General features: G+C 39.2%; 1 protein-coding gene across 5 annotated transcripts in view; it reads right to left on the reverse strand.

Moving 5' to 3' along the window:
• Positions 1–22,175, reverse strand: part of PKIA (cAMP-dependent protein kinase inhibitor alpha) — a 45,267-nt gene that overhangs the window by 18,080 nt on the left and 5,012 nt on the right. For 3 of the 5 annotated variants that reach the window (XM_064507373.1, XM_026109395.2, XM_026109396.2), the window contains exon 2: positions 17,799–17,937. The exons of 1 other annotated variant lie outside the window; for it this stretch is intronic. In XM_064507373.1, the coding sequence (XP_064363443.1) occupies positions 17,799–17,822 (24 nt within the window). In that variant the 5' untranslated portion in view covers positions 17,823–17,937. Of the gene's footprint in view, positions 1–17,798; positions 17,938–20,451; positions 20,507–22,175 lie in introns of all 5 variants that reach the window. One more of the 5 variants, XM_026109394.2, reaches the window with a different exon arrangement.

Raw genomic sequence — 22,175 nt, forward strand, 5'->3', positions numbered from 1 at the left:
TTTTCTCATTACAACCTCCCAATACTGCTGCTGCAAGGGTGGAAGAGCATGTTTTATTTTCTTATTGATGACTCATTTGGGTATTTTAAGTTAATTCAGTACTGTAACATTATGTAGATGGTACAAACACAGGGCTCCTGTTAAAGAGTGTCAGTCCAACATGCTTTAGGACCAACCAAATCTCTTACTACGTACCAGATTGAGGAGATATAAAGGAAGGACTAATAGTACACAAGAGATTTTAAGGGACTTCTAAGAAATACCTTATCTTTTGTTGTTGTTGTTGTCATCCATTTTAGCATGCCTAGCAGCAGTTATGTCTATGGAGAACTAGGTGTTAGTCCAGAATTGAGGGAAGGAAGGGAAAGATGTTTCCCAGACCCAGGGAACATGGATATGAAGTCTGGTGTTTTCAGTTACACCAGCTGCTCTCAAAGGCCTTTGTAGAGCCAAATCCGCCCGCGGTCTCTAAAAAAAAGAAGGGGAAGAGAGCAGCAGTTTCATATTGTTTGAAAAATCCTAAGTCTTGAAGATGACTTCATCTTAAGAAGGGTAGGCTGTGGTAGGCAGAGAAAGCGACTTCTTGAAAATAAAGGCATGAAGTGGTATAAAGGGGTTATCTCCCATATGCATATGTGTAGTCACACACATGCATGGCACCCAAGCTATCCAAGGAATATGATTCAACAAAGTTTAGTGGATGTTACTCTCCCAGAGTGATGCCTTTCAAGCATTTATTCTTCAAAACCACCAATATTAAAAAGTACAGCTCAGATGCAAATCAGTGTCAGTACTGTTGAAAGCCAAGTGGTTGAGATCTTGGCTCAGTGGTTGAGAGGAAGGATGACATTTTACAGGAGCTCCTTCATGGTAAGCAAGCAGCTTGAAACTTGAAAATGGTGAATAATCAGCTGGAGGGGAGAAAGGGATTGATAGGGAAGTCCCATAGTACGTTCAATTTGCATTTTATATTTTGTAGTATTTACGGTCACTTCTGTTTAAAAAAAAACAGGTCACAAGGAATTTCTAATATAAAAAGACAAAAGAAAACCTTCGCATTTGCAGTGATAAATTTGAAAACATGAACCTTAAAGCCTGCAGAAAAATGAATGTAATAAGAAAAATAAAAAAAGAGGCAAAACAAACAACATTCACTCTCCCTTAAGAATCCCTAATGACCTGGCATCATTTTGAACACTTGGGACTGAAAAATCTGCATTTTACAGAGCTGTCCTTAACAATGCTGACAAGTTCCCATGTGCTGGTAACAGATGGAAACTAAGAAGTGACTTGAATATACTAATATTTAATTAGCAATTGTGCTGTATTACACAATCTGTGCCTGACTCTCAAATTTAAGACATGTTTCTATATACAAACCCAAGTACTCCAATGAATATGATACCTGATGAGTTATGTGATTAACAGCTCCTCTACACGCACACACAAAGGAGCACAGAGAGATGATGGCAGGTGGGGGAACCCAAATAATATCCTGCCCTGGCTACTCTCAGGCCCATCACAGGAAGGCAATCAGCCCATCAAGGGCTCATCTCCACAAGCACAGAAGAGGCATGATGGCAGGTGCGGGAACCCAAATTACATACTTTGGGGAATAGACACCCCCTCCGGGCTTCTCCAGAGCTGTCCGAGGAGAGCATCAGTCCCATGGGCCAGGTGTGAAACTCAGTGTGATGAGTCAGTAGGAGGGGTTCTCTGGAGCACCTCTCAGACTGAGGGGTCAGGGGGCCCTAGGGGCATGGGACACAAGGAAAGAGCATTTTGGGATTGCACAACATGTATCGTGGGATGTTTAGGGGAGGAATCAAAGAAAAGGAAAGATCTATGTGATCTGTGCAGGAAAATAGGGACAAAAGGGGATAAAAAGGGCTGGTCATGTGCAAACAGGTTGCTGGTCAGTATGCCTGTCTGGACATGCCCTGTGCCTGAATGGGTCAGTCTGTCCATTCTTATCATATTATTTTCTATTTTTCCTGGGTGAGGGACTCTATTCTGTGCGCATATGTGTGTTTATGGGGGTCTGAGCGTCAGCAACTGGAGTCAGACCAGAGGTAATAGAGGCCTGCATGTCTGTGGTGCCAGAAACCAGAGAGGCTGGAGTGAGTGAAATTAAGTGCCTGCAACTGCAGTGGGACCACGGGTTGGAGGACCCCCATGTCCGAGATGCCAGCAACTGGAGCGAGTGAGGGCACACAGATCCAGGTGTGATCACTAGCAAGTATCAAGCTGGACTAGCCAGTGAGTAAGTTAAGTGACCTGGGAGCCAGGCATGTGTGTGTGAGAGTCTATAGGCAAGACAACAGGGGAGCTGGCTACCAGAGGGACCAGGGGAGTCCTGGCCAACTCTCAGAGGAACTGTAGGGTCTGAGGGTCAGAGACCTATGTGTGCATGTACATGCATGCATGTGTCTGTCTGTCTGTCTGTCTTTAGGGGTCAGGCACCTGGGAAGAGCAAGGATTCAAAACCAGCTACTGGATGGATTGTGTGTCCATGGCCAACAACTGGATGGTGGATGGATCCTCTATGTGTGTGTGCACGCACGTGTGTGTGTGCGTGCATCTCTGTCAGTGAGGGGGGGTCTGTACCAGCATCTAGAGTGGGACTGCAGGCCTCAGGGGCTCACATGTCCAAGGTGCTAGCAGCTGGAGAGACCAGGGATCCAGGACCAGCTACAGGGTGGACTGAGTGTCTAAGCCCAGGGACTGGAGGGATATGTCCCAATAATGGACTTTCCTCTTGATCAGCCAGAGAAGAGAAGAGGATGAGACTACTAGTGCTGTTCATGTTTGTGTGAGTGCTATGTATGTCTGTGTTGATTCATGTTGCCAGCTCTATGTATATATTTGTATATGAGTGTTTGTGTGTGTGCCTACTAAGAATTATATGCTTAGTCTCCCTACTGATTAGGCATGGGGATATGGTGCTGCAGCAGCCTCACCCCTATCAGGCTACCAGACTCTGCCTCCTCCCTAATAATACCCAACATCAAGTGGGAATTCTGTGAATTCTAGGGAAGAGCTACATAAAATTAATTAGTGCTAGTTGCCACTTTGAACCTGAGAGTTTCAATTTCTTCGTCCCCAATTTAAAGCCAACTAAAGCTCACATATTTAATTGTGATTCCCCCCTATGCCCTAGTTCTTCACCTAAAAGAAGAAAAGGCCAAAGCATGAATATAACAGGATGGACTATTTACAAGAGGGGGTGGTGGAAGCATAGAAACCATTCAGAACTTCCTTGACTCTCACAGAGCTCACTGATTTCAGCCAACCATAACAGAATTGCTCAATCATTTTAAGAGATGGCCTATTAAAAAAACATCAGCACACAATAGACATTTTATACTCATGCCACGAAAAGCTATCCAACCAAAGCTAACACATTTTTTTCTGCAGCCCAAGTTCTTTATTCCAGCTCACAGCTCTCCCTTTCACAGCAGTAGCTGAGTACTAAGAAATGTTAGAAGAACCTAAAAAGAGTCAGAAAACGCATTTCTAACCTACATGCACAAACAATAAAATGCAATAAACTTTGCAAGCTGTGTTTTTGGTATATAAGTTGGGGCATAAACACACAGGTATGAGCAGAGACGGAAGAAATTAGAAAAAGCCTCATCACTGTCTAAAGTTCCTGAGGGAGGAATTCATGTTGTCAGGCCACATGAGTACTTCCATACCTGACCTGAATAGCTTACCTGATCCATCAGGGGCCATTCAAAGCACAGATGCCCTCCTCTTATCTACCTACCGGTGTATTATGGCTAATGAAAGGAAGCACCAGCTGTCTGCTTACAGTAAGAGTGCATATGTAGGCAGAATATTTCCTAAGACTTCCAATTCTGAAATCCTAGCAAAGAGGAAAAACTCAAGAGTAATAATCGCCTACGGCAGAGAGTTTCTGAATATCAATTTTTCACAAAAGGCAAGCTGCTGGTATGACCTTGAATAGAAAGAAGATAGCTACATAGATGAGTTGACGCTGCCCCAAATCTAAAGCAACAGAAAAACAAACACGTGTATGGCTCTTCTAGGCTTTCCCTAACACCACTTTAATCTTCTTCAGCTGGCTTGCTTTGAAGATACCTCTTACAGAGATTCTCTGGAGCAGCAGCACTAACAGTTCCCGATATCGATAAACCTAAATTTGCAAAACATGTTGCGATTCGAGACACTCAAAACACACTCAATTAACTAAATTCAAATCATTCTTGAATTATCTATCCAATCTGAATTGAGCGTTTGTCTACATTTTAAAGGATAAGAGCCTATCTGAGACAGGCAGCATCTATCCTAAAGCAAACAGTACCCAATAACAAACATCTTAACAAGAAACAGAACAGAAGGCCAAATCCAGCTTTGAAGGAGTCACAACTTGCATAAACTTCCATAGATGATGACAAGCCTTAGACTTAATCTGAAAACTAAGCTTCTAATAACTGCTCCAGGAAGCTCACTGCTCCAGGGACCTGCTACCCTGGTTACACTGTAGAAGGAGTTATAAACAGGGCGGGTTTTTCATTTTGTTTTCCACGTGCACAGATCCAGTCACAAGAAACACTACATTCTCTTCTGGTTGGTTTTATATCAGCATCCTCTTCCTTGCCGTCCTTCCCTCCAACTCACTGTGGTAGATTCACTCCCATCTGGAGTTTTTCTACTCCTTCACTATCATTTATTCTCAGAAAGCGGGGGGGGGAGGGGGGGGCGCAGCAGGAGGGGGAAGAAAACACTTTTGCAGAGGTAAAGAGAACTTATTGTAAAAATGTCCCCATAAAGGTTTTTTGGAGAACAACAATTGAAATTCTACAAGAAAAAAAAAAACCCACAGCACAAAACCCACAAATTCCTTAAATCTAATTAAAGTTTGATTTATAGGTTATATTTCATGCCATGTAAACTGCAAAATTAAACACATAAGTATAGGAAGATTCAGGGATGCAGTATCTCACAGAACTTTCTTTCTGCTTGTACGTACTGCACATACAAGCTTGGCTTTGCTAGTACATACTACACACTGAAAGAGAAGACGAGGGGAAAAAAGCATTAGAAGTTATCAACTTACATATAGACTTGAGTTCTTTGACTTTGCAGTAGCTTGCAGCTCTTTCCAAAGTGCAATGACCTTCTGTGGGCAGGAGCTTCTATCATATGGAGTTAGGTCATATGCTCCTTGGCAGTCCCCAAACTGAACATGATACTGACATCCTCTGCCTGCCAGATAGCATTCACCTACTGCTCGCTACCATCATAAGGCTAGTGCTGAAGCTGATGATAATATGGCAATGTTGACTGCCCAGTCTCCACATAAGACAAGATGCACATAAATTTATTGCCTTCTTGCAAAAATGAAGTCAGAAATCAAATAATATATTACAATTGTCTGGGCTGCAAAGTCCAGGACTAGCAAGAGAACCAGGACTGCAGAAGTATATGAATGTATAGAACATCATGTTGTTTAAAAGTCAGTGCGTATGAACTTTGGCACTCATCATACATCCATTTTGCTAGTCATGCTTCACTGTTCCTAGACTCCTTTGTACACCGCTTCACATTTCATGCAAATAGTTTACCTAAAGAAAGTGATGGAAAGATACTGCCACTCTGATTTAACAAACTTTTTAATATCTGATGCAAATGACTACAGGAAAAACATAGAAGGAAGTCTCAAACTAAAATGAAAAAAAAAAAAAAGGTCTCTCAAAAAGATTCACTGATATGACCTAGGCTACCAGAGAAGCCGGTATTCCATCATTAGTCTTTTAGACAACAATTCTAGTGAGTTAGCTGTGATAGCAATTTTCCATTTATAGGCAAATATTGCCTGAATTTGTTTCTGTTTTGATTAGGTCATAGTGGTAACAAGTAACTATTCTGTGTTGAGTGAACTTTCTGACTCCAGAATTAAATGTGGTGTGGAAGAAGAGTGCAGACCTGGGATGACGCCATAGATCCCAGGCTGTAAACAATTCATATTGGTCAATCCGTGGTTACTACAGCAGTGTAGCCTTGCACTGTTCAGGTAAAACTAGCTTTAGAGATGAAGAGAATAGGAAAACTGAGTAACTGGGAACCAATAAATGTATAGGCAGACTGTGGTTAGAAAACATATAAACACCTAGATAGACTCTAAGACTGAGGAAGAAGAAACAGTCAACTTCAACTGCCCCCTGGTAAAGAGGGAAAAGAAACCCCCATTGCTACCATTATTCCTCCCAGAAAAGACCTCAGGATGCTGACAGATAGCTGTAAGCTTCTTCCCCAACTGGACCAGAGCAGCCCACCTTAGGACCCAGATGAACATGCAAACGTAACATGCAAAGCATGTAACACCAGAGAAAAGGGGTAGATACTAGGAAGGTTTTCCATACAACAATATTAACTGTATTGTCAAGGCTCTTCTGTATCAATTTGTGCAAGTGCCAATATTATTGTATCCGAACTAACAATAACTGTTTCTTCTACTTTGATTAGGCTCCTACAATTTCTACTGGCTTCACATAAGGTATGCTTCTCTTTTTGCCTTTTTCCTGCCGCCTTCTATTTTTGCTCAAAATATTGTCTGTAACACTCCCTCTCCTTTTACTCTGACCAGGGCCAAGAGTCATGATGGCCCTTCAGAAGAGTTGACTGGAGGGCAGACAAACTATAGGAACTGTAGTCCGTACATCCCCAACTGTCAATTTCCACTCATTTAAGTGGAACAGAGAATGTTTTCTTGATTCCACCTACCTCTCCCTGATAATATGCAGCACTACATCAAAGTTAAAAAAGAAACTGTGAAGAATCATGACTAAGGGGAGCCTTTCTACCTGCTGTTAAGAGACAAAGGGTAATTGTAATTCTTGACATACTGTTCTTTTCTCCCTGATCTGCATATTAATAGCCAGATAGGTGTTCAGCCTGCTGGCTGATAGTGATTACTGTCCCTGGATAGGAGACTTCTGTGTCCAGCTATTCCCCACATAGCAATGGTGAAAGAGTGGAAAACGCAGTTCCAGCTACCTTTTTTGAAGTGTCAGTACCAGCTCACAAGGTCCTCATCCCTAGTCACTTAACCCAAGTTTAAAAACAGATGGAAGAAAACTAATCCTAGTGTTCTCTTTATATTGGATCATTTCATAAATTTGGCCAACAGCACAGCCACAAACGATAAATGAGTCAATGAACTGAGGAGTACAAAAAAGGAATGAATGAGTGTCCAGGGTCAGGGACCTTTCAAAATGACCTCATCCAACAATATAAATATACATAGCTATATCTCCTGAGATGGGTACAATTATATATTCACTCCACCTGCCTAACTACTTGTATCTAGACATACTTACCAGTAGAGTCTGTGGGATTAGAATTTTATTTCTGCATGTGGTGTACAAGAACTGCCTCTTATTCCAAATGTTTGTCTCTTTGTAAAAATGATCTTTTGGTACCTAAAATAATTAGCTTAAGAAAATTGTATTTATCACAAGATATTCTGCAGATATAAATAAATGACCACATGAAGGGCTTACTATTTCCAGCATCTTCCTTAAACTTCACTGACTTGCCAAGACTGCCCTTCAGACACTCTTTCCATCTCAGACTGGGAAAGCACAGGCCCCTCGCTATCTCATTTGTTACATGTCCCTGATAACACGCAGCTGATGTGTGACAGCATCATTCCAAGCGAAGGCTGTGGCAAGTACGTAAATACCATGAGTGATAGATCGCAGGGCACTAATCCCTACTCACCAGTCTTTACCATCTCAGACTAAGATCTCAGTGCTGTCAAAGATCATGAGCCTTATAATCATGATATTTATATACATTAAAAGCTACATGTTTTTTCCAAGACTGAAGCCTTTGTTTTACATGGGAGAGAACTGGGAATCCTTCCTGTTATTTTAAATAACTGAAAGTTGAGATTAGCCTTGACATTTTCAGGTTTTTATACTGTGAAAGGTGGAGGAGGAGTATATACCGGCTTTTCAAGCCTATATGCTGCTTCCAAGAAAGCATTCACTATAGTAACAAAATTACGAATTCTTTTTTTAAAATCACACCATATTATCCAGTTCAATTAATGCCTGTCAGTAGAGAAAGAACTGCCAAGGTTGAAGGCATGTTGCAAGAGGTGGCATGTTTGCTTGTGGGTTAAGCATTGATTAGCTTGTTTTACAAGTGAATGCTTCACAAGAGCAATAGGTAAAGAAGACACATATGCAAGTAGTATGCCAAGTTCAGGTGAACACAGTATATAAAGCCTCATATTTTCAGTTTAAAATGATGAACATGAGATACCATAAACAATCTCATGCTTCAGAAATTATTAAGAAACCTTTTAAAAGGTATCTTAGGTAAGTGCTCAAACTGGCCAAACAAAGCCTCCTATCACTTCTGAAAGATTGGCTAAATGTAATTTTGAAGTGTGGGACTTCAACCATGAAAACTGAAGACATGGTACAAACTTCAAGACCTGCTGAAGTTGATGCAACTACCCCTCCCAAAAAAACAACAAAAAAAACCCCTTTCTTTCCAAAGTACTCCCCTCCCGAAAGCAATTTGCATATTAACCCTGTCTCAGGAATATCTTAAGTTTGACTTTCAGAATCAGGGAATCTTTTCCCCCCTCTGTATTTTGCCACTCTTCTTCTTCAGCCTCCTACAGGGCTTATTAAGATATCAATACTTAAATATTAAAATTAATGAAAATTTAAAGTATTTTAAATTGCTTTTTAAATTATTTTTTAAACAAAAGTTAAAATATCCAAAACAGAAAGTATGTGTTTGTGGGGGGGATCAAGAGTCTGGAAGACTAGGTGAAATGGAAACTAGGAAGGCTCACACACTGCATGCTTCACTTCTGTGTGAAGCACTGCTGAATCCACACATCTTGACATGTATGCCCTCCTTTCCATAGACCTATTTTACATGATGTCATCACACATTTGTGTCCAGACAGCAATGATCTTGCATGCACCAAGATGTTCTTTAGCAATCACTACAAATCTTCTACCAATTCCAATCATACCAATTGAGGCGATATATCATCTGTAACGTCAACGGGAATTTCACTGTTTGCTTGAAACTCCACGTGACATAACCTGGTGATTTCTTAGGTCTGCTAAAGCTATTTTGGGTAAATTACTCTCTTGTTTGGCAAACCTCACTCTACTGTTTAACAGACTATTGAAGCTACTGGGCTCAACAGAAAATGAAAGCAAACTTAATGAAGTTCTCACAAAAACTTCAAGAGGAAAAAACAGATGGAAATTTTTCTTAAAAGATATTACTGCACAGAGTAAGTGAGTATAAAGGTGTTCAGATTCTTTGAAGCTGTCAATCCTAACAAGATATTATTAGATCACAGGATTAAAAATAATCAAAAGGTATGCCATTCTCATGACAACAACAGTAGCACAAATACAAAGGCAGCCATCATATTTAGCTTAGGAATATATGCTTGTTTGTTAAACAAAACAAACAAACAAAAAGACACCACCAAAAAAAGTGTCCCCCTATTTCCCACAGAAAATTATACCTCTCACACTCATCATACACATACCCTAAACAAATACTTTCAACAAATAAAGCCTGTTTGAGACATTTTCGGTTGGCTTTCCAATTAATTAGTAAAGAAACAAAAAACGAAACTCAGATAAGCTAAACAAAACAAACGGCCACCTCTGATTTGAGTAAATACAGTGATCAAGTTGCCAACAAAAGCAAACTATTTCAGTCTGAATATTAAGCATGTAATGCTATTCTACATAGCATGGCAGCATAAGGAAAACAGAAGCAATCTCTTCAAAAAAAACACTATAGTCAGTGGTGAGGGACTCCCTCAGTCCTTCCTGGTACATCATGTGCTCCAGATCCCTAAGCATCTTAGCAGCTTCCACTAGACTCGAGATATCAATATACCCCTTGTACCCAGGGGTCCAAAACCAGTCACAGCACTTCAGATGTGAAACAGAAGGAAATAATCATTTGTCTTGAACTGCTGGCTTTACACTTTTTGCTAATGCAGCCCAGCTTTCAATTAGTCTTTGTAACTGCAAGGGGATACTGCTAACTCATATTCTTTAGTGAGTTTAGGCTCACAGATTCCTAGTTACTGGATCATAAATGTCTTAGGTGGGAGACAGATGATACACACAAATACACACAGTCTAGCCAGCAGTGTTAAGTGAAATAGGCAAGATGATAGTCTTGAATTCAGTCTCCTAAAAGGCACATCTAGTTCCCAAATGTTTTCCTGGATCAAGAGCCTAGTCTCATGAGAGATGCAAAGGGTACTGGCTGACTAACTGAGTCTTGGCAGCATGTTTTCCTGACATTAGCTTGGCCTGCTCTAGACATGCTTGTTCCTGATATATATTCTAAATAACCAGGTACTTTCCTTTCAACCACATCTGCACAGGGTTTATAAAATCAGATTTTAGCTCTTTTTGAGGGAGGATAACAGTCCAGATTTAGACTGAAGTTGTTACACCCTTGTATTACTTTTTGTAACTTTTTTTTTTAAATCACCTTTATATCAATACTATATGCTTTGTATTGTACAATTCAAAATGTCAGCATTACAGTGCAAAGCCACTACTCTACAAAGGAGTAATCTACAACACTAATCTCCAAAGGGTGAGAGTACCAGCTACCCACAAGGCAGTCTGCCTTCTCAGCTTGTGACCTCAGGCAGAGACTATCTAGATATCCATTCAGTCCTAAAACTTAAGTATTCAGACTGCCTGCATGAACCAGGCACTGAAATATCCAACTGCGAGATCAAGACAGTGTGTTTTAAATTAGGATTTGTCTGTGTAATTAGGCACTGTAATGGCTACCTCCTCTTCCAGGGGAATACCTGTTAATTATTTTGCTGTTTGCCTCCTGCTGCCATTTCTTGTCCTGAAGGACAAGTTGTCCTTTACCTCTTTCTCTTACTCCTGCTCAGACTTCAGAGTCTACTGCCTCCTCCTCCTCTGGAAAAGAAGGCCAGTGCCTAGTGCTTCTCTCCCCAGATCCCAATACTCAATTAGAAATATGCCCCCTGATATTTTTAAGCCTCAAACAGTGCTACAGATTGAGTAACCACTAACATTTGATTAATTAAGGTTGCAAAAAGTAGAAGTATAGTCTGAAACAAAATTAATGGAAAGCTTTCTACATTTTCTCAGAACACTAGCTTTAATTAATTTTACTGGAGAAGCTGCACCAATTGAATTCTCATTAGATTCTACCCACAGAGTCAAAAACTAATTTCTCAAGAGAAGATGAGGGTTTGCATATTTAACTCCTGAATCTGCAATGACACACACACTTTGGCCTTGAACTTGATGATAAATGAAAGAGAAACATTGCAATGCATTTTGCTACTAACACATACACATATTCTATATAATAAAGTCTTATACATCTTATCCAGAAGCTGGATAGTGTACTACAAGAGATAAAATGATGATCTCCATTAAACTGGCACATGACAGTCAACCTTAGAAATACACAAGGCAAACAAGCATTGAACTAAGTTCCTGTTTTAAATAGTGTCAAATATTGTTTATGATGATTTGAGTAGTGAGGAAAAAAATAATTCCATCTGTTAGCAGTATCTGGAAAAAGCTACATAAGAGGCATTTCTGCAGTGAGGATTTCTTATTTGTACATTGCAGTTTTGAACTTTTAAAGCGTGTGTGCGTGTGTGTGCACGCGCGCGCACGCGCACATGCATGTATATATAGATGTTAAAATAAATTTGTAAGAGAAGCTAGGAAATAGGCAATAGACGGATAATATCAAGCAGTAATTCAGATCTACAGTCCAGGGCACGGAGCTGACTTTAATCTCAGTTCTTTGAGAGAAAAGAAAGAGCAAAGAGAGGGATGCAAAAGGAGAAGAATAAGGTGGAACAGCTAAAGGCTGAAGACAAAGGATCCTACAAAGATGCTTCTCATAAGGAGTTCTGGTCACAGCTCTAAAAACCAAACAACAACAAAACAAAACAAACACAAAAAAACCTCATAAACAGTTTATCAATTTTTTAATTTTTTTTAAAGCTGCTTGTGAGAGAGTCTTTGAAAGATCTTATTCATCATAATTGCTGGTGCTTGTCTTTTTTCATCTTGTCTCTCATGCCATTTTCAATAATTAGTTTCAAACAGCCAGTCAGGATCCTCTAACTGCTACTTACAAGAGGTTCTCTTTATGCTACTAGATAGCATGCATACAGCACAGCTGGCAGTCTTCTGGTTTCACAGCAGTTAAGTCTTTATTTTATTTATCACAAGAGAAGTAGGGAAGGTGGTGCGACATTAAGCTCCCCCTCTTGAGCTTTAAGCAACACGCTGATGTCTGAAAGGATCTTACCCTACTGTAGATGGAATAAGGAGCTGCAATGGAGAACAGTCTGTACCAAAGTTCAAAATGCAAACAGAAATGAAACGAAAGTTCATATTGCCTAATACAGACAGAATAGAAAGAACCAAGACACACAATGTAATCACAAGGGATTCATGAGGTGTAAAACATTTAAATGCACCATTCTGATGCATTTAATATGTGAATTTACAATAAACATGAAGACAGATGGTTGTAAATAGGTTCATGAAGGCCAAATTTCAACATTTCTACAAGCAACCACATAAGTTTGGTTATTTTATTGGCTAAGGACCCTTTAATTAGAAAGAAGTCTTGAACATCACAGGAAAAACAGAAAAAAGTGGTTTCAAAATGGATTTTCAGAAGCTTTGTCAGAACCTCAATAACCTACAGTCCTTCTCCCTAGCTTTTTTAAAAGCTTAATGCCTCTGTAAAATTACTGACAGAAGGCTGCAAAGACTTTTCACTGCCTTTGCAAGGCAGTAGCCAAACACACTCGCAGAAATGTTCTCCGTACTACATATGAACAGACAAGGAAGCAATGATCACAGAGGCTTTTAGGATGGCCTGGGAGGTCTCTTCATCCTCTCTTTGTGCTGTCTTTGAATTCATCTAATAATCAAATGCTCTTTGTGAGCCTTAGGAAGAGATATTTTAAGGTATTGTTGATATATTTGCTATACTTAAACAAAATCCTGAATACCAAGACTTTTGAACAAGTAGACTTAAATTTGAAATCACAGAAATGCACATTTTATTTTGAGAAAAATTAAATGGTTGCATGTCAAGATAAATTATCATGAGGAAAACAAATTTTTCCATCAGTAGAATAAATATGGAAAACCTACAAAATTGTGTAGCTCTACAGATATTCACAGCTCCTTAGAGTGCGAGCAAATTCTGTTTCTACTGTAGGAACAGCTTTTCCCTGGGGGCAGGCAGAGAGGGCAGCAGAGAGTAAGGGTGCACCCACCAGGATTGCAGAGCATTGCAGAGATTGAGTGAGAAGGGGAAAACAACTCATTAGTCAGTAGACATGTTCTGGTATTTTCAGAGTTGATACAGAGTCTTTTAACTAATCCATCTTCCAGAAATCTTTCCATAGTGGTCCCAGAAGCAGCTACTTACCTCTTGGGTCAGTACTGACCTAAACACTGCAATGGACTGGTTGGGCAAGACATTCATCACGCATATAGGACAGCTACAAAAGAGTTCCACTGAGTAAGGTGTAAGTGTGAACTTAACACGTCATACATCCTGCTGCAACCATCCACTACTGTGTTGTCTGGGATCTGGAACTAACATGCAAATCTGGCAGACTATGTACAAGAGGTGTTTGAGTTGGCAGGTATGATAAGGTATTGTCCTAGTTTTTCCACTTAGTGAAGCATAGTATCAAGTTTTTTACCTTTATCCAAACTTGTAATCTCCCAAATATATAAATCTAGCATGTCAGGGTCTCTGACAAGGTAAATTTTTTGTTAACCACCAATGACTGGCATTAGCTATATTACTGTCCTTCAGTACTTTTAAGTGAAAGCAATATTGCTCCTTCTACTATTTTACCTGTGATTAATATCAAATTGACAGACCTTGGCAATTATAAGTCATTCTATTTATCCTCTTCGAATAAAAGTATTACACTAGCTTTCTTCTGACTCTGAAATTTCTTCAGTATTCCAAGATATTTGTGACTGAAGAGGACAGAAGAACAGAAGAAGGAATGGTGGACCGCTTCATTTAAATTTGAGTGGCACGGCTGTGTTCTTGAGCAAGTTGTACCCAATGACATGGGACAAACAAATCCCATTCTTTTTGGTAGCTTATCTAAATGCACTTATAGAAACAGACCAGCAAATTCACCACAGATGTCCCTCCCATTAGAAGAGGAGGAAAATGCCATAGAAGTTCCATAGATATAAATGGACTTTATGAAAGGCTTGTGGAAAAGTTGTCTCTTCTGGAGATAAAAATTCTTCTTCCTCATTTAATTTTTTTCCTGAGAAGCTTGGAGATAAAGTCAAAATTATTTCACTTGATGAGATGAAGCATCTCATCAGAAAGGCACTTCAAATAGTTAAGATTATGAATGACAAGCTGGTAAAGTACTTTCTTTTTTTCTGAAATGGGTTACTCACAGCAAAGCCATTTTAGCTTCTTCAAAGCACCTGGCAGAATGCTTCCATGTTGAGCTAAGCCTCACTTGTGTATGTATTTTTCCTTCTGCTCAGGGTAGATGAGCAAGCACCAAGCACATCCTCTTCCAAGCAGCAGCAGAAATGGAAATTAGTACCCAAAATGTATTCTCATCACAAGGCTAGGGCTAAGCCATACTGTCTGATAGGTCCTGCTGCAGCTGCTACAGCAAAGAAAGAAGTGGGAAAATTGCTCAGTGCAGGTGGTAGAGTAGTTTCTGTCATTCTGAGATGAAGATGAGAAATACCAACAACAGCCTGGGCAGGAAAAAAAAAGCCCTCCCTGTCCCCTGCAAACCAAACCAACCCCCCCCCCCCAAAAAAAAAAAACCCACCACAACAAAACACATCAGTCAGTGAGACCAAAAAGAGATCCCTGGAATATTAAAAGTTGCATGCTCCATGACTACTTTGCAGATTGGTCCCGTTTACATGTCAGGATGAGACCTAGGCATGACCAGTCCCTGCATCACCATCACAGTTTCCATAGAAAGGATATCTAAATTCATAAGACTGAAAGGCTCTGTGCACAGTCCAGGTAGATGTGTTATGAATAATCCAAGGGCACAGGGTGAGGCACTCAGTTGTGCAGCTTACAGCTTATTCCAGTCTTGTTTTATTCCTCTTGCGTTCAAAGACAACAGGATTTTTACAGGATGACACAAGATCCTTTTAAGAGTAGCTGGTTATTGTCGGCTATAGCAGTGTGCAGCTTTTCCCAGATGAAAGCAAGCAAACGATTACAAAAATTAGAACGTGTTTTCATTAAGATCTGTGAGAAGCTCTTGAAGCAGTCAGTGAATAGGGAAGAAGAGACACACAGAGAAAATGGCCCATGTTCTGCCTTGGTTAGGTTCTGAACAACAAGCAGTGCTTGGAGAAGAAGGCCTGAACTAAACCTGTGAACAGTCGAACAAGCCAGCATTCAGAAAGACCTTGCATGCAATATTTACCTACAGAAGCACACTGAGACTGACTTCATTTATGTCTGATTCTCAGATGTCATTCGTATCACCTTAAATGGTCAACAATTCTGATCAAATATGTCTAAAACCACTCCGGGGGGGGGGGAGGGGAGGAGGGAAGAGACCCTTTTCCATAGGCAGCTGACTATGGGGAAGTGCATAACAGCCATTTCATTCAATGATTTCTCTTTATGCTCAACAGGCTTCCTTTCTGTCTCTGTTTATATGTATCATTTGTAAACTAAAGACCTCTACTTCATGCTTTCAATAGCTGAGAGAATTTGAAAATCTTCTCTTCCTGTTTCCATTTTGCATTTTAACTTCCACAATTAATGCCTCTTTCTTTAGCTTGCTTTTAGCTTTCAAAGGCTGCTCCTGCATGGAATAAACCATTATACTTTGCCATTTAACCCTACTGAATCTTTTCATGGCTTCCTGAATACTTTTTCATTTAGTTTTTTTTCAGTTCATTTACTTTTTCATTTCATTAATACATCAACAGGATTCAATATAAATAGCCTCCACGTTGAGCGTAAGATTTTAACTATAAATGAGTAGGCTAGTTGGAAAGAAAAGTACAAACCTGAAGGAAAAAATACAAGCCTTTGTTCCTCAATCTGAAAAAACTGTTTATGCCAAAGCTATGATAGAAGCACCTGACAGCCATCCAAACACGCACAAACATTGAAAAGAAGGAAGAGGAGAGGAAAAAGTTTCAGAGCAGAGATGGCAGCTACCTTTACTTTGGTTACTCAAAATTTGCTATTATTAATTTTTATAAAAGAACCCAGAAACACCTCTCCTCTCACACTGACCTCACGTTCATCAGTGCTGCTGAGAAGAAGCTTTTTGTGGAGGAGGAGGGAAAAAAAACAAAAACAAAAAGCAAACAACACTGGACAAACAACTGACACACCAACATCAATATGTGCATACAAATAAAACTAGATATGCTCTCTCATTCTTCTGGGCACAGCTGATCTAGATACCTCTATTTATCCTTTCCAGTCTGTCTCCATCTATGTCTTTACTTAGGCAAGGATCTCTTTATAAGAGGGGCAACCACTCAGTGAAAATAAGATGAAAGTCTAATATATTTTGGACACTGTTACAGAAATGTTAATTACTTTATAAAAAGTACCACTGCATAGGCCAGGAATAAATAACAGTTCCTAGCTTTTCTACTACCGACAAAATTGAAGCACTAAAAATGACTTCTTTCATCTTCACATCACACCTGAACACAAAACAAAAACATGTAGAGAGTAGAACAGTTGAAAAATCCTTGCAACTGTTACTATGAAAGCCATGGGAATTATTTCGGTACATCAACCTTTCTTGAGAAAGCCTTCAGATATTTCCAGAGACTAAGAGATGATTTAGAACACTTTGCTGTAATTACTGTTCTTTGAACAGAGCAGGGATACTTTAGAAAGGTGGTTAGAAAACTGAAATTTCTTCAACAGGGCAAAGGGCAGATATGATTAACTAAGTGTTTAAGAAAAACGTCACAGAAGGAATGGCAGTTGAAGGAGAAACCTCATAGGATACACAGAAACCTTTCACTATTTTCACCAGTTTGAGCAGAGAAGAGCCTGACAAATTAGATGAAAATCTGGCATGACTCAACAGCAACCATACCAATATAGTCATGTAAACTGAAAGCCTTCTAATAGGAGAAATTATTTTCTAAACAACATCCAAAATGCCTACTGAAAAATGGCCCCTAGCCCACGCAAATTCCCAAACCGTATTCTGGACTTGTTCGGCAGAACATTAGTTGACACAAGCCAAAAATGTACCAAAATCCTTGATAACAAGTTAAGAATATATATGAAAGAGTTCTACTGCCCAGCAACATTCACTGACACTGTTTGATTTAAAGCATAGATTGCAACCGTGACCCTGCTGACACCCATTTCCCCAGGGGGTACCAAAACCTGCTCCAAAACACCAAAAAACCCTGTCACTAAAATTCAGACAGGGATAGAATTATGAAAGAAGACACTGAAGAGAAGCCTTAAGAGATGGATCACTATTAAGCCCAGAGACACAGGCAATTTCATGTTTCAGATCTCAGGAGGAGCTAGACAGAAAAGCCTACTGACAAAAGTGCGTCTACAGACCGCAACAAAGTGGTCAGATGCTACTCACAACACAAAGACACAAGGAGCTTGGTCATCAGCTCAAATCACACAGAAACTTGGACACATTTGTGCCACTTGCTTTCTTCCTCCCACTCCAGTGGGAAATTAATGCAACTTACCACCACAAGAAGATATGCAGTCATTTGAATGCTGTCTCCAGAGCAGTGCTAAAAATAATTTTCTTCCTCCCAGAATTCTGTCTTGTAGTTCACTTAAGAAGTCATATACATTTGTTTAAAGTATGCAGTCCATTAGTCTCTAAATAAATGTATAAAAGAGAGTAGTTAAGAACGTTTATAAAATACTGTGCTACCAAGACAGTCCCAACTGTAAACTCAAAAAACTTACTTCTTGCCAAAACCTAGTAAAAATACATTTTATATATATATATATATATATGTATGTGTATATATTTATTTATTTATTTAGGACTTGCAAGAGGAGTACTAGTGCCTGGCTCAGCCAGACCAAGAAGGTTAGAGGAAGAGGACAGAAAAGAGGAAATGATAATGAAGACTGGGCTTGGAGGATCTACTAAACTTACACAAAATGCATTTGTATAGGGTGTTTCCCCTCTAGAAACACTGCTTAAGAAGCAGAGAGCTACAGCCTGTAATGGATCAATGGCCTTCAAAAATTGCTTCTACAAGGCACAAAAGCGACAGAAAAGAGAATTTTCTGCTTGGACGGAAATAGCATGGTTCAGTGTGCTGCAGCAGTCTTTAGAAATCAGTATTTTTTTCCTGGAGATTAGCATAAACTCCCTGATCTGCAGACCTATGGGCTTTACAGCTGTGGAAAGACAACGTTTAAACAACACCTTTCACTCCCTACTTGAAAAGATTGTCAAAGAAAATGGAAGTGCTGTAAAGTGTTTTGAGATCTTCCAATATGAAAGGTGCTAGATAAATAATGTATTTTCCCACTGTCTGAGAAAAGGAAGATAACAGAAATGGTTCATCCCGATCTTTGGTCTCTACAGTAACTGTGGAAATGTGCAAAGAATGTATAATTAAAAAGTATCCACCTCTATAGTGACAACTGGCCATTGCATCACACCATGCGAAGAATCTTCATGAAATTCCTTTCTTAGGTACTAATGAAATCATACTCCTCATATTAGCTTTCTATATATTAGAAGCCTTTGTCTGTTTAGTGTCTATTGCTACATCATTATGTAATGAATATTAAAGTATAATGAGGAAATGATGCTGCATGCCTTTAATTTCTTATAAGACGTCTGATATGATGCATGGATATCATGTTCATTTTCCGTAATACCCATCCAGACATTATTTGCTCTGGAAATGCTGGGAGGGGGAAAACAGGTGTGTACAACACTCTTGATTGAGGCTACACACCTGGTCTTCACCATTTATCAGTGTTTTTAAATTTGTAAAATTCAAGAAAATGCTGGCATTGCCCGGCTAGGCCCTGGTAGCAGCACACTTAGCATAGCCACAAAAATTGCACTCTGAAAGGACACGGAGTGTTATTTTTGCACATTATCACTCTGAGTGAATGACACTGACATCATACAGTTCTTTACTATCTTACATTATAGCTGCCATTCAGCACATCAACACCTGAACTCCTTGAAGACTGATATACACATCAAAGAAGGATCTCAAGGCCTCTAGCTATTCAGGATAATCTAGGGCATCTCCCAGTTCAAGATAAATATACTGTTTGGAAAAGGTTTTGGTGCCTGTTTTTAAAAGATCTAAATGTAAATATTAGCAATCTGTATATAAACAAATATATGATAAAATTAGCTTACTTCACTGACTTTTAATACATGTTGTAATCAATTTTGATAAGCCATGTCTCTTTCTCAAGTCATACAGTTTCTATATTCATGCACGCTCCATTCACATCTCTTACACTTTGATTCCACGAGAGCTTACAAATAAGTTATTTAAAATGCAGCAGTCTATTTTTAGGCTTGATGCCATTTTCCTTTTTCTTCCTGCCCTCCCCCTTTTTCTTGTTATGAAGTATTTCACATTATGCCTGCCTTTTAAATTCTGGTATTTTTCTCATGCTCCAATTCTTTTATGCATTAACAAATCCTATTCTCTCTCATTTTCTGCTTGCCATGTCTGAGCTCACAAACATTAGCCCAACTCAATCAGGCTGCCATCATCCCACTGTTTTAAAACACATGAAACAAAGGAAGGCTTTATGACTGAACCTCTCTTGCTCTACAAGGCTACACACTGCATTTTGTTCTTTCTTACATTTGTAAGATGCATGCTTTTGATACCACACTATCAACTTTAATGCCTACTAAGGCACCTGCCCCTTCCAGTCTCACTGCAGACATATTACTGTACTGATCTTACAATAAGCCTATTGCAAATGCAAGATATCAGCCCAACTGAAATATGCGATTGACAACTGAGAAAAATCTGCACAGTAAGAGATTATTAGGAAAGGAACTGAACAGAAATAGAAATTACCACGCCACTAAGCAGACTTCCTAAGTTCTGACTACTACATATCAAAAATAAATTAGTAGGAAAAAGGGTAGGTAAGAAAAAAGTATCAAAGAATCAGAGTTACGGAATAGAGTCTATACAGTGAAAGCGTAAATTGACCAAGGAAGACTCTGTTCTTGAAGAAAAAAAAGAATGTGATAAATTATGAAATCATGACTAGCAAGAAGTTGAAAAGGAAATGATCTTTCCAACATTTCTCACAACATGATGATCAAAAGGGTCCCCAATGAAATCATTAGACACAGATTCAAAGGAAAATTAAGAGACTTACTTTCTTGTACTCCATATACACTGAATCATGTAACTGCCAAAGCACACTGTGGAGGCTGAGAATGAAAATAAGCGCAAAGAGCAATTGAACACATTCAGTGAGGACATCATGCCCATTGCTATAACATATAATGGTGCAAATGTAATATTAAGCTCTGGAAATTCCTAAATAATGCTGAGCCCAAGAAGCTGGGAGACAGTATCAAAAGAAAAATTATTTTGTATCCAATTTTGGTGTTACTTCTCTAAGCAACCTCTATGGGAAATTTTGCCAGTGTTCTTACTCCCATACAAGATTTCTATTCTTACAGGCTAAGTCTAAATTGATATGCCACATAGCTTTCCAAATAGGAAGAGATGTATGTCCATCCTATACAGTATGAGCTGACATCTGACTGTCAGTGTTGTACTGTTAACAACTGCCTTTTATTTACCTGCTATACTAAACCCAACCAGTCAATGCCATCTGCCAAGCATCACAGGGAAAAAAGAAAAGGTCTCCGTATCTGCTGTATTCCATTAGCTTTCTGAAAAATGAAACTCACACTGATAGTTCCTAAGAGTTTTTGCTAAACTTAAAATAAGATGTATCCTTTGTTCCTATTTAGTCATATATGTTTTTCAGTGCATAACAATGTTTCTTGGAATTCACTAGCAACAGACTAATACCAAGAACATACTGTACCTCCAGCAAGCACCCTGGGAAGTTTGAGAGAGCAGCAGTGTGTGTTTTCCCTGATCACCCTCCTAAATTTACATCTCAGTGAAGTGAAAGTGGACAGGAACTGTCATGAACATCATGAGCTTTATTTGGTCTATCCATGGGTAGAAGATTTTAAAGCAGAAAAGTATTTTTAATTTATGCTTTGACCAGGTTAGACAAAAAAGTGCCATTCAAAAGAAATCTAGACATTTACAGACCAGAAGTAATAGGCAGAACTCTGGAAATCCTTTGAAAGCAAACCAGCGAATCTGTCACTCATTAGATTGGACAAATAAAACACAGAATTGATGGAACATCTGTTTACATGAGTTCAGTTTAGAACTGACTTTTCCATGGGAGAAAAGAAAATGGAGACACTGCTGCTCAAAGCTCAAGTTCTGTGGCAATTCATTTCCCCTTGCTTTGAAGTGAGAAAATTCTCCTCTTGAGCCTTGGCTCAAAGGAGTTCGCATAAACTAAGTTCAAGACAAGGGGTGTACTTAAACTTTTTGCAGTCCTTTGGTTTGGTCAGCTATTGTACAGAACCTAGTACAAGACTCACTGAAGGGTGTCTCACTGAGGATCACAGCTTTGATTCTCATATGAAGTTTGCCTCTCTCCTAACTATGAACAATCAACAGTTAGGTAGAGATGTTGAACAGAAACCATTTTTAAAGCTACTGCTGAAGTAACAATATCCTTTACCAATATGATCCACAGCATTTTAAGGGAGGTTTAACATGTACTATAAACAGCATCATGGAAGGACCATTAATAAGCATTTGTGCTATTTTAAAACAACAGGTGGTGGGATCGTTTCACCAGTTATGTGCTCGCCATATGTGTAAATGGAAATTCTGTAGGAGGTACACAAGCAAATGAGTGAATATTTAGAAAATATCTATCTATCTATATATATAGATATATAAAAAATAAAATGTATTTTGTGTCGCACATTTTATAGGCTAGCTAACAGTTGCCAAAGTAACTCTGATACAGTTTTGAATCTTTTGCAATAACTG

Source organism: Dromaius novaehollandiae, chromosome 2, assembly GCF_036370855.1.
Source record: "Dromaius novaehollandiae isolate bDroNov1 chromosome 2, bDroNov1.hap1, whole genome shotgun sequence".
In the NCBI taxonomy this organism is placed as follows: domain Eukaryota; kingdom Metazoa; phylum Chordata; class Aves; order Casuariiformes; family Dromaiidae; genus Dromaius; species Dromaius novaehollandiae.